The 13,660-nt window shown below is 40.0% G+C and overlaps 1 protein-coding gene across 2 annotated transcripts in view; it reads left to right on the top strand.

The window, feature by feature from the left end:
• The window catches only part of MKLN1 (muskelin 1), a 98,247-nt gene that overhangs the window by 68,582 nt on the left and 16,005 nt on the right, over positions 1–13,660 (top strand). For both annotated transcript variants that reach the window (XM_062580431.1, XM_062580440.1), the window contains 4 exons: positions 790–1,002; positions 2,652–2,873; positions 4,419–4,548; positions 12,610–12,757. In XM_062580431.1, the coding sequence (XP_062436415.1) occupies positions 790–1,002; positions 2,652–2,873; positions 4,419–4,548; positions 12,610–12,757 (713 nt within the window). The remainder of the gene's footprint in view (positions 1–789; positions 1,003–2,651; positions 2,874–4,418; positions 4,549–12,609; positions 12,758–13,660) is intronic.

The following is a 13,660-nucleotide window of genomic DNA, read 5'->3' as shown; positions in this document are numbered from 1 at the left end:
AAGTACTTCATGGTAAGTATATGAAAGCTCTCAAAACTAGACTTAGCTGAAGCAGAAAGGATACTTTGCTATGCTGCATTGCATCATCTTAATTTCATTGAATAAAGTATCTTATAAGTTGAGCACTTCTGGATGGATAAGGTCATTATAATTTGGCAATGTTCCTCTGTGTCTCTCTTTAAACTCGTGGCAATTCTGCTTACCGTGGGAAATTTTCTTGCAGTTGGAGGTTGGAATGACCATATCTATTAGTGAAGGACAGGGAGTGCTTCTGTTACCTCCAAAGACTCATTACAGGATATGATTGCTTGTGGGAGTGTCTGGTTATGATCTGTTAGAAAACATCCTATTAATAAAACAGAGCCTCTTGTAACAGAGCACTTCTTAATCTCCTTCCTATGTAGTTATTTATAGGCTATGACATCTTAACTTGCCTCTCATGTGCATCAACTTCTGTTATTTTAAAAGATCAAGTAGCTTTCACATGCCTCTGAGAATCGCTTCTGGAAGAAACTGCCTGTCTCCTAAGAAACCTTACGAAAAGGCTTCATGTCATAAGTTTGTTTTTTAAAAAATGTCTTTTTAAAGCACAAATAATATATAGAATATCCCATTATACAGACGTTTGTATATTCCTCCTGTATTTGTGATTATGAGCAGATGTTTGTGATCGATTAGAGGGTATCCAGCTGCTGATGGTACTTATTTTCCCCAAGTGTGTTGATCTACCTGGAGCAATATTAAATGTATTCATATTTATTTATTTATTTATTTATTTATTTTTATTAGAATGGTCCCAGTGCCAGATCTTGTCACAAGATGTGCATTGACATTCAACGAAGGCAGATATACACGCTGGGACGCTACCTGGATTCCTCCGTGAGGAACAGTAAATCTCTGAAAAGTGACTTCTATCGCTATGACATTGACACAAACACGTGGATGTTGCTCAGTGAAGACACTGCAGCGGATGGAGGGCCAAAGCTGGTGTTTGATCATCAGGTCAGCTACGCTGATACTCCTAGTGAGAGTTCCTGTACCTGTATGTTTTTCCTCCATGTCTGTGAATCATGATTTCAATCATAGCCTGCTAGAACTTGGCAGCTCCGTCGGGTGCCGTAGCGGCGAAGGGCAGAGTTGCTATTTGCGCTTCAGCTAAGTTCTAGTAGTATTGCTGTCTAATGCCAGTGACTACTGCTGTTCTAATGCAATCGAGCAAAAGACTCTAAAACCTTTGCGAAGTAACTCGTTTTATTCAGACATGCGTTTTATTAAAGCTGAACTCACAGTTCATCTCTTTTTAGTGGGTTTTGCTGAGCTGGGTTTGCAGATCTGCCTCCTCAGTGGGCGTTGGGGAACGGGTCACGAAGCTGTTTGCGCTACCTATGGGAGAGTACAATAAGCGAGGTAGTGGAATGAGTCCAGCAGGATCAGGATTTTATCAAAATCGGCTGTCTTTCAAATGCTGTAGGTCCTATGTGCCTAGTAGGGACTGAAGCATATTTTAGGAGTGGCTACCAAGATTTTTTTTAAAGTTGCAGCTATTCATGTACTCAAAACTTGAAGACTTTTTTTCTTACTATGTTAACTGCCTTCTGTGTACTTGAAAAAGGTAATTCATTCTTAAAAAAAGGCCAAGAAGTAACACAACAATATTCATTTTTGAAAGCCTTGAAAGCCTAAGAATTACTTCTATTGGTACTGGTTGTCTTTTGTAACCGATGCTGTTGTCTGCCAGCATGATAGGCATTTTTACTGAAACTGAAAATTATTAGCATTATCTGCAAAACAAAAGCCAATTAGTCATTCTGTTAATAGAGTATGAGTCTCCTGGATGCTGAGGGAAGAAAAGGCAAAATGAAATGGTCAGCTGGCAAGGCTGGTCTTGCTACCTTGTTTTCCTGCTTCTGAAATTATTTCCTTTTTCCATGCTGTCTTTCTAAAAGAATGTCCTTCCTGAATTCTTTATAAATCTGCAGCCCTTCCTATTCATTCCCTCTATGCCTACTGGGATAGCTGTCTTTGTTCAACCGTCACCGAAATGTGCTGCACTAAGTGTTTTGTGTAGACTTTGCAGAGTAGCATCTGTCTTATTGTAATCTTGTCTTTTTTTTTTCCCCTGAGTGTTCTGTAACACTCGGTGTTGCAGTGTATCTGGAAACATCACCTGGAGAGTCACTTTGCTTTGCCACTGTAGTGCATGTGCTGTATGCCATAACCTGAATTCAAGATTTGGGGATAAACATTTTTGTGCTGCAGTATCACCCAAAAAAATCCTTGGCCAGGTTATGGTTGTAATTGAGTGTACTTTCTGGCAGAATTGACTAGATTCTAATGAAAAACTCATGATTCTTTTTTGTGCCTTTTTTTTTTTAAGGGAAAAAAGAATTTAGATGCTAAGAGGTACATGTAGCTTTTCTTCTTTATTGAAAGAGCAAGATGAAGTTAGACTCATGTTGTAGACTAAGGAACTGTGTTTTTTGAGGCTAGTACCTGTCAACCATGAAGGCATTTATGTTCTTTCCCATTCGCTAGAGGTTTAGGATACATAGAGTGTGCTGTCTAACTTGCTAGGTGTCACTTGCAGAGGAGGGATGTTTAATCTCAAGTCTTAATGTGCTGATTTAAAACTGCTTTTCTTGTTCTTACAGATGTGCATGGATTCTGAAAAGCACATGATCTATACGTTTGGAGGCAGAATTCTCACCTGTAATGGCAGCGTTGACGACAGCAGAGCCAGCGAACCGCAGTTCAGTGGATTGTTTGCTTTTGACTGCCAGTGTCAGACATGGAAACTTTTGCGAGAGGATTCCTGTAATGCTGGACCCGAGGATATCCAGTCCCGGATAGGACACTGTATGTTGTTCCATTCTGTAAGTATCCGCACTATACTTTGATTCATGATGCCTGACCTTAAGGAAAAACATCTGCTTTTAATTTCCTTGCAAGCTTGAAGCTTTTTAATCTTATGATCAGTGTGTTGGCCCACTTGATATCATGTTCACAGACATTCTGATGCTTTTTTGGTAAGTGCAGGTGGAATTAATTCAAGTCCTAGTTAGAGCATTCATTACATTAAGTGTGAATATAATTTCAAAAATAAATATTTCATTTTAATTAAACAATGATAAGTCGACTCAAGAGGCCATTGGTTCAATTTACTTTGAGCAGTGTCACATCTGTCCTGCACTAGCTTTTCATGTGGGCACTTGCGGTAGGGTAACAGTGCAAAAGGGGATTTGTGTCAAGAAAGACTGCTTGCACAGGCAGTTGTGCAATGGCCGTTACGTGCTGAATTTGTATGGTAACTTCTTGGTAGCAAAGGGAGTTTGCAGAGCTTTGCTAATGCTGAACTTTGAAAAGGGGAACGGAGAGAGAACTGGAATGTATATTATGGAGCTCAAGTGTTTTCTGATACAGCCATTTGAAAATTGATTAAAAATTTTCAATTTTCAGTTTTCTTGTTTTCCTTTAAATGAGAGGTCAGAATTTTTGTAGGGGGTACTGTGCTTTTACAGTTTCCTGTTCCATTTTTGTCATCTTAAGGTTCTCCAAAATGTGATGCTGGGTGGGGGGGGCATCACCCGGCATCAGATTTTGTTCTGCGTAAGTACTAGAGAACGTGTGAGTTACGTATGTGCTAAACTTAGGAATAAAGGTTTTTGTAAGCACTCTTCATGGAAGCTTAGATCCTTTGCTGTTTTCTCTACCATTTGGAAGAAAAGTAATCTGCCTCTTGTGGCCTTTCCACTTGGCAAAAGTAATAAACCTGGTATTCTTGGCTTACCATGTGCCTGTTCTGAGTTTAATAAGTGTGCTGATACCTGAATGGTTTCTCTTATAGTTGGTCTTTTGTTCCTGTTTTTTATAGTGAAATTATGATGTTGTGGGGTTTTGACATTGAGACTGTTCTTTAATATGAAACTTCACAAATGAATGGCTGTTTCAGTGCTCTGATGCTACAGCTTGATCAGGTGTGACCGTAACAGTTAAATATGTAAAATCTGCTAGCTCCTGAGCTGATACTCTGTGTTAGCTCAATCTGTGGTTTTGTGCACCAGTCGTGAAAACGAAGTCTATATGATTGCATGTATTAAGAGGTTTTTAGGGCGGGGAAGCTGAAGACTGTAAGTCTTCAGCTCTTGAAACTGAAAAATCAAGATTTCTTGAGCTTTTACTGAGTTTCAGAATAATATAAACTGCTTTGGGTAACTGTTTTGCTGTGATTCTTTTTGGAGATGCAAGGAAAGAATATTTACCAGATTAAGGTTAACGAAACTGCTAGTTAAGGCGTGACTTTAAACTTAGAAAGATCTTTCTTACTCCTTGCAATTCACTAGTGTTTTTGTATAAATGGTCACAACTGGCCAATAAGCTTACTTGAACTTCATCTAAAAAAATTTGTTTTCTCTCTTTAGAAAAATCGCTGCTTATACGTGTTTGGTGGCCAGAGATCGAAGACTTATTTGAATGATTTCTTCAGTTATGATGTAGACAGCGACCACGTGGATATCATATCAGACGGCACTAAGAAAGATTCGGGGATGGGTAAGAGTTTAACTGTATATTAATTTGTTCCTGTCAGTGCAGATGAGAAATACGTTAGGTGGGTGAATGCCTAACTTCAGTATTTGGCACGGCAGGTTAGTGTCCTTAACTAACTCTATTTATCCAAGTAAACTCAATGTATAGGTTATGCTTATGCCTGTCTCATTGTCCTTCCAGTCATTTCATACTTGCCTTCTTTAGCACAATACAAATAATTATGTGTGCCTCACAAGAAAACATTTTTAGCAAAATAACATTTATATGTATGTATATTTTATATAGGTATATACACACATATATATACACACTTGATCTAGTTTTTCTTCTTCCATTGCCATTTCCAATCTCTGGAAGTCAATTTATCTTAAATTTAGGTTGCCCTCTTGATCAGGTTTAATTTTTAGCAAGTGCTTTAGCTCAACTTCAAGTGAATTATTGATGGTAGTGAATTATTGTTCGCTCGTTTGCTGCTGAGGGAGAAGAGTACCCAACCTCTTATTCTCTAGAGTGGTTTATTTACTTGAGTGCTTCTAAGAACCAGCTTGCATTGTTTACAGTGTTCGTTATTAAGGTGCCCACGTGTTGCCTGATGCCAATCTGCAAGCATCCACGCACTGTTTCTTGTCCTTAGAGCTTTTAAAAACTTGACTCTCTTTCTGGAATTGCTGGCATTCTGCCATTTTGCTTTTTATAGCTAAGTTTCTTGGTAGCCAGAAGCTTTTTAAAATCTGTGGTGACTTCAGATCTAAAGAGCTTGCCTTATGACTAGTGAAGACACTGAGTTCTGCTTCTCAGCCACATACATTCATTTCAAGGTTCAGTTAAGCAAATGCAAATATAATATTTAGCCCTCTTCCCCTGTCCCACAGGCTCCAGCATGGTGAATAGTAGGCTTTATAGGAAAATGACTCATTGGAAATAAATTATGAGTAGATTTTCAGTTTACTGTTCTCCTGTGCGTAGAAAGTAAACAAATAGAGTTGAACATTCCCTTATGAAAGAAGATGTTAAGATTATCTGCATTTTAACAAGAAGAGAACAAAATGCCTGTTACATTAGAGTAGTAAATGCTGGCAATATTACTTTCACCCCCAAAAGTAAGTCTTTATTGTGTTCTTGCAAAGCGATGATGCGCTATTTTGATCCGTATGTACAAAATGGTTCTCTGGTTGCTGTGAAGTTTATGCTGTTCAGTGTGATGAACCAAGTTGAAGATGCCTGACCTAAATGTTCCTATAAAGTCTCATGATTACATTTTGTTCCTGGCTCACATGTGGCATTCAGTTCTATTCTTAGTTGAGCTACTTTGATTTTTACTCGAAGAGAACTTAATTGTGCATTTGTTAAAATTTGTGTTGGAATAGTTAGAAATTTTTTTTAAAAAAAGTAAGACATATCAATAAAACGTCAGAAAACTGGCAATGATGCATTGCTTTTGCTGCTGTCTGTTTTTCTGGATGAGACTGTGATTCTTGTCCTTCAGTTGTCCTTTTGGTGTTGATCCTAGAAACAGTTTCTTGTATTGATGATGTGTTTGAGAGAATAGTGGGTGATAAGTCTTACTTGGAGTTTCGTCCTTTGATGTAACACTATAATTGGTAGCAAGCTTAGACATGCTTTCTTCATTCCTGGGAAGATGGTTCTGCTGTGACCAAAGTACAGTGTCTGAAATATGGCTTCGTACGTGGCGAGTAGAGCTTTTAAGACTTTGCCTGCTAAAAATCTCTCAAGCCTCTATCTGCTTTGAGTGTGGGTATGCCATGCAGCTCCTTTTCTCTGCCAGCTACCCTAGCCGTAATCCACAGAGTGAGTATTGGTGCTTTTTCCGGCTAACTGCATCAAAAATGAACTGATGCTTCCTCTCCCCTGTCAGAGGAGGGCACCAAAATGAAATTAGGCCATTAGTGCTGGTTGTCTTTCACCTGCATGATAAATTTTAGGAGCAAGAAATGTGTCAGATCAGCTACAGAACAGGCCAAGTGGGACAGAGGGAGAGAGGGGAAAAAAGGGGGGGGGGGAATGCAACTGCCATGATGAGTCAGATAAGAAGAGAGGCAGTAGTGGTACAGATTGAAGGGTGTGAAGTAAAACTGAAGAATAGAACGTGTGTTTGAAAGACAGGCAGAAATGTGTGTGCTAGTGGGCTTCCCTTTCACAGCAGTGGTATGTCTATTGATAGACACTATTTTTTTTAAAAAAAACCTTACATATGCCAGAGTGTGTTTCTAAAGCATACATACAGTTTAGAGATGCCACTGATACCAGACGACTTGTAGACAACCCATGACTGATCACAGCAGTTGCCTCAGCTCTGGCAGAAATAACAGAAACACACCGTTGCAATCAGGGTCCCCACGATAATCCTGCTTGGCCCGGACTCGGGTGGTGCTTCAAAATGCTTGGGCAGAGGGAGAATTTCCTTCTGCAGGAGAATCAAGATCTTCTCGTTTGCCTTGGCGTTGGGTAACTTCCAAAGTCAGACGAGAACAAGCCCTAAATGTTCTTGTAGCTCCTTTTAATGGTGGAGGTAGTTCTCATGGGCAGATGAACAACACACTACTTTTTTCCAGCTACATGTAAGGTTCCCAGATACCTTGCAGGTGATTGCATGGTGTAGCAGATGCTCTATCCAGATAGACCAGTGATTTCACGAATAAGTACCACGGACAGGGACTGTACAGCGAAGTCCAGGAAATCCTGATTTAAAGCAAGATATCAGAAAAATGTTGATCAAAATAGAAAGCACAGCTAGCCCAACCTGGCCAGGAGCCAACTCTGGCTAGCAGTCTGAAGATATCAAGATCCCATTTTGACTGTTTATGGCGCCTGACATGCTTTGCCCTTGTTCAATGTAAGGTCTACCTTACCAGTGGCCAGTGTGTCTCTTGCCATGGAGACCCTTTTCTGTGAGGGATTTTACATTCTTTTGATCTTTCATGGTGCTTCTCCAAACCATTCAAAATGCATTGTCCTAATTATGAAAGGGAGCTGGAGAGCAAGGAACTGCCCAATCCTTCTCGGAGTCTTCTATAGGGATGGCATGGTAGCAGAGTTCCACTTGGATTTACTAAAAGATCTATTCTTTTTTCCCAAAAAATCCTATGTTACATGAGTGAGAACTTGCATGTATTGTACATCAGGTTGTTGCTTTTTCAAGATGACAACCAAATTATCAGATGATCTCCTTAGTTATTGCTGACCGTGACTGACATCCAGAGGTGGTCTCATCCTGAAAACATCCAAGAGGAGAATCATTATCTGGCTGTGTCAGTAGCTGGCCTGCGTTACCACTCGAAGTTCACTCTGTTGAAGTTCAGGAGAGGTGCTGCATCAGTTCTGTAGGTCTATAGTTCAGCAAGTTAGTCCATACTACTAATGATAGATCTTTTTTTTTTTTTTTAACTAATCTATCGAGGTGCTGGATTCTGGTGAGCAGTGATATCCAGGCGAGGTAGTGTTCTCCTCTTACGATCACAAGGATATTAAGAGGAGGGAAGATACTTGCAAGTTATTTGTAGTGAGAGTAGCAGTAACGAATGTTCTGAGCAAACAATAATTTGGGTGGCCCTGTCTGAGGAATAATTTGTACAGATACTTTGACCACCCTGTATCCTAGTCTAGGAGCTGTTGGCTCCCATCAGCTTTGGAATTCGAGGGAAGAGCACTAACCTTCGGGGCGTTGTGCGTTTTAGACACTGCTAATCCTTACTGCTTGTGGAAGGCATCTGCACGTGCTTGCAGCAAGGTTCACACTGGTTACCTTTATTTCTGTTGCAGAGCAAGTTTTTATTAATGGTTCTCAGACTTTCAGTTTATGATATCCTCGTTTTTATAAGCAAAGCAAGAATCCTTAGGAACTTTGCATATGTAGTTAGTACATGCTACTAATGAACTTCCTTTAATTGCCTTCCACGAATCCCTCAGAAGTCGTCTGCAGCCTACGTCTTGTATCACTGTTTTTTCCAATACTGTATTTCAAAGCTGTTTAAAAATATGCAATAGCATTTCTTCAAATCAGAGGGGTTGGGTTTAATTTCCAAGCTTTTTAGTACTGTGAGAACTGCCTCTCTGTGAACTCTGATTTACTGCTTTGCGAGCTCTGCCTCTGTGTGAAAGCTTGCTTTTCTTATGCACTGGCAGCAGCAAACTTTGTGCTCAAAACAACTGTAACTGCACATGCAAGCCAAAAAATACTCAGTTTCCTGAAGTCGTTGCTGTGATCAAATGTCTAAGTGCTGCATGATTTTTCTATGGAAACTTTGCCATATGTTACATTTAAGTGGAAATTATATTGTAGCGGGTAAGACGGCATCTTACGAAAACTTTGTCGGGAATTGCAGCCGGTTACACGAACAAGTAGTATGTTCAGAACTAAAGGCCTGTTTGGCTGAATTTCACTCTCAAATACTGACACCGTAAGCTTTATACATTTTTGATATATTAAAAATAAATGAAAATGAAAAGTTTTGGAGAGAGGAGTCAGCCACTGAGTTTTCAGTTACTTAGTGCCCTTCTGCTCTGGGCTGCTTAGTGAGGATCTGGTGGTGGTGGGGAATGCAGTAGCACACGAAAAACATTCATGATCTGTTGGACTTGCTTGCAGGTTTGATTGTGTTTAGTATTTCCTTTGTATTGCTTCTCCTCTTTAATCAGTAATGTGCTGTCGTGGGAGCCGGATGAGCATCGCCGTGCAACCGGCCAGTGCCACATTCGAAACGAACCGGGTTGAGTTCTCGGGCGCTGGTTTGCGTCCTCTGAGCTGTCTGCCTGCGGCTGAGCCGAGCGATGCCCGGGCCTGGGAGGCATTTTCAATGGGCATAAAATCGGTGGAGATTAGCTCCAAATCGAATTTACGTCCGCTCTTATTTATGCGAAGAAATGGAGGAGTACGGGGACGGAGGTGGAATGAAATAACAGTTCTCCTAGGCCATGGATGTTGTCATGTCTAATCCTCATCCCAGGTCATTTATCGCTTTTTACTCCTAAAACTTCAAAAAAAAAAAAAAAAAAAAAAAAAAAAAAAAAAAAAAAACAGTAAGCAAGTTTGGTTTAATTTCATATGCACAGGATTTAATTTTCTTTGCAACTTCCTTAGCGAAGCGTCCTGAGCGCGTCTCACAGGTTTACAGCCTCCGTGTCTCTTCACCGCGCTGGCCGCCGCATCCAGCGTTTGCTGCAGCTCCGCTGCGTTTGCAGATTATGAAGCTCTCTTACCCCCTAGTGGAATTGTTTGTCAGGCACCGTGGTTTTTTATTAGTAACCCTTTTGCTCTCTGTAGGATCAGACTTCCTTGGCAAACATCTTTTTGAAGTTTGTTTTTTAAAATCTTGCGTGTGGCACAGTAATAGGGAGGTGCTGTAGTAGTCTCTCATTTCCTCCTCGTTTTGTTTGCAGGGACTTGCTAACCTTTTTATTTATTTATTTTTAAGTTGCATTGGCTTTAACTTCCTTTTTACGTCTGAAAAAAGATCGGGTGTCAACTTTGTCCCATCTAAGGCATTACTTTTAAGTGATTAGACAAGTTAAGATTTTAATTTTGTATAAGTTGTTCCTCATCTTAGACCCATACAAGTGCAGGGGAATGTATTTTGGGTTATTTAGGTATTCTCTATTTTGAACAGTGTCAAGAAAGAGATCGATGTACAATTGAGGGAGGCCTGATATTACTTGATTTTTGGTTTGGTTATACTTGTTGCAAATAAATCCTGTTCTTATTACCAGAAGTGAAAAACAGACACTGAGCTTGGGAGATTTTTTCCTCCTCAGTTATTTAAAAAATAATTTGAACTTCAGAAAGTTGAGCACAAACTAGGTAAAAATTCCTTTATTTAACAACATTTAAGGAGGAGGGTTGGGACTTTCTTGCATGCTTCCTGTATCAATGGGAATATGCTAAGCATGTTCCTCATAATTATAATTTTCATTTCAGTGAGACTGGGCTCCTAAGGCTCTGAAGACATGCATGCTTTTTTTTTCTTTAACCTGACATGGTTCTTAATAGTCAAAGCAGCAGATAAGACTGCAAATGCATTTTTTATTTACATTAACAATGCTGATCAAATGTGGATGTCTCTCATGACAGAAATTTCTCAAATATGCCTTGAATTTAATCCTTCTGGGTTCATGCTTATGCCAAACAAGTGTGTTGCGTGATACTTTTCAAAAACTGGTATTTAGTCTGTAATTATTTTTTTTCCCTCACTCCCCGTTTCCTTTTTGGGTGGCTTCTATAGTACCTGTTTATTCTGATTTAAAAACTTCCTTGTGGTTTGCAACTAAAACGAGTTACGTAGCAGCTCTTGTGCCAGCATTGCTCCTTGCTTTGTGTTTTTTTTTTTTTCTCCCTCCCCCCCCTTGCTCTGTCACCCGTTTGCTTATGAAGTGGATGAATTTTCCTTGGAAACTTCATGACAAAATTAAAGGTCAAAACAGGCAGGCTTATGCTGGTGAGCGCTCCAAAGGCTCTGCTTGCTACTTCCTGTAAACGCGTAAGGAAGGATTTTGAGACTCTGAAAATGTGTTACTTGAGTGTATTTCAGTTTCTACTTATGTTTACATACAAATTAAACGTTTTCTAGAAAACAATGTTTTTCAATTTTTGTAAATATTTCAGTAAGGACTTAAGCTGTAGCAAACCAAATGCTGCCTAGAAGTTTTAAAACTGACATTTATGCCTTCCTGACCTACCAGCTGCAAACAGTGAAGCGTAAGACCAAATCCTATCACAGAATACGCTTGTAAAATACTGTTTTATCTGTTCTTAAACAGCAATATTGAATGATTTATTAGCATGGGGCTTGTTTTCTAGGCTGTATGTGCAGTTCATAGTTAATTGCAGGGAAGAATTTGCAAAATACAAGAGTCCTGAGAATTTTTCATGACAAAAATCTTGAATGAGGGCCAGGAACCTCTACCAGCCTTTGTAAACTGACCCAGAAAGAGAAATGAGACAAACAGGATCTGTAAACAAAGATCACGTGCTCTCCACAAATACATTTTGGAAGCATGGTTGCCTAGGGAAACAGGAAACGGGAATTACACAACAAACAACAAGGACTGCCAAACAAATTTGATGACCTTTTTTCAGGGAATTCTGATGAAAACTGCTGGAATCCTCCGTATTCCACCATATTTCCAAATCTGAAGGTGGAGCAGAAGAATAGCTTAGTAATTACACCAGAACTCTTTAGAAAACACAGAAAACTTCCTGTAAGACAAAGATTCCAAGGAAGCAACGTGAGGCCGTGAGCTGCATAATTCTTGAGTTTCATCTTCAACTTTATGTTGAGCTTTCCAGCTTCTGCAATTGAGCTTTTAGGAGTCGGTGCCTCCTCTTGCAGAGAAGATAACAAAACGACTTCTGATCTGCAAGAATCACGTAGCTCTGTCCAAAGGCAGTTTAATCCTCTTCCTGTGCCTTTCTGAGGCAGTGCTCTCGGAAATAGCCCTGTCCGTACCTTTCAGTAGGAAGCAGCGGCTCTCAGCGCAGGTTTTGTGCTCCCGGGAGTCACAGACAGCAAGACAATCGAGAGAATTTGTAGAGGACTTGTCCTCAGGAGGGAAGGAGTCGGTCTCTGGGTGGGTGTGTCCTCCCCTCTTCCCCTGCTTTGGCGGGCCTGGGGGAGAAGCAGATTGCTTGCTCTGCAACTTCTGCGCAGCTCCTATTTTGAGATGTGCCGTTTCAGATTTAAGTTGTGGTAAATAAGGGCACTGTGGAGGAGAGGTCATAGAAATATCAGCTTGGGAATAGCAACATGTGATCACTCAGTGCATTGCTTTCTCTTTCGTATGAAAGATGAAGAGGTAAAACTAAACTTTAGAAAGACTAAAATGGGGACCCTCGTAGTGAGGTTAGACCTGAGATGCTCTTTATCCTAGAATACTGAGAAGAGAGCTGTGTAAAATTGCATGCTTTGTACCATAGATACATCTGCCAAACTGCAGGAGGAGGGGAATGTACTTGTTCAATATCTTGGAATTTTTCCTGCATCATCTTTTATTTTCAGATTGTAACCGTGTAACTTCCTTCTTTCTTTCTTTCCTTTTTTTCTTTTTGGTCAGTTCCAATGACAGGTTTCACTCAAAGGGCTACCATTGATCCAGAACTGAATGAAATCCATGTCTTATCAGGGCTCAGTAAAGACAAAGAGAAGCGAGAGGAGAATGTTAGGAACTCTTTCTGGATTTACGACATTGTGAGGAACAGCTGGTAAGTAGATGAGAGGTGAATTATTTCTAACATCTATGCTGACTTCCTTTAGAAAACAGTCCTACATGATCATGTTTCCCAAGTAACTCTATAGCCTGGTTTGACCAAGCAATGGTAATCTTGAAGACTACTGAGTTCCTTCCAAGCATGTTTTTGCTGTATTCTATAGAAGAGAGAAACCATAAAAATAAAACGAAGGAGAGAGGTTGTGTCAGCTCTTCCTTGATCAGAGGCAGATAGAGGGGTAAGGGGTAAGTTTTTATAAGGACTTTTTCTCAGAGGAAAAGCTCAGGTCCAAGGATCATCATCCACACTGAAAATTCAGTCAAATGGAAGTTGCGAACTAATAGAAAGCCAAGTGTCATTTGCTCCAGTGTACATGGTACTACTTACTGGAAATTAAGGAAGTCGTTCTGCTCTGTGTATGAACAGTGATGGAGAAGGGTTCATGACAGATATGTCAGCTCTTTCTAGACTCTGTACGGTGGCATTTCAGGTAGTTGCTAGATCCAGTGATTTAGGAAAATGTCCTTTCATCTGTTTACTGTATGGTATCTGGTAGTTTGTTACCACCGTCTCTTTCTTGAGCTGGTAGCACTTCTCTGTTAAAGTTCTCTTCTAAAGTGGGATGAATCACGCTGAAGGGTGAGAATGACTTTAAAAAATGACTCTTCAGGGGGGAAAGGAAGTTTTTAAAATTAGAGTTTCCATGGCACTAATGCATCTAAGGTGCTACTCTGCGTAAAGAAAGTTCTTCATGCAGACAGTTCTCTTACTGAGCAATACAGCATTTAAAGATACCACCAACGCACCTGTGTGCTAGATGCACAAAGCTAATAACATGGAATTCATGTTTTCTGTTTTTTTTTCTTTGGCTTGTGCTTATGGACTGTTAGGTCATTT

This window comes from Rhea pennata, chromosome 1, assembly GCF_028389875.1.
Source record: "Rhea pennata isolate bPtePen1 chromosome 1, bPtePen1.pri, whole genome shotgun sequence".
NCBI lineage: Eukaryota > Metazoa > Chordata > Aves > Rheiformes > Rheidae > Rhea > Rhea pennata.
The sequence above is the reverse complement of the archived record's forward strand: the minus strand, read 5'-3'. Positions and strand labels throughout refer to the sequence as shown.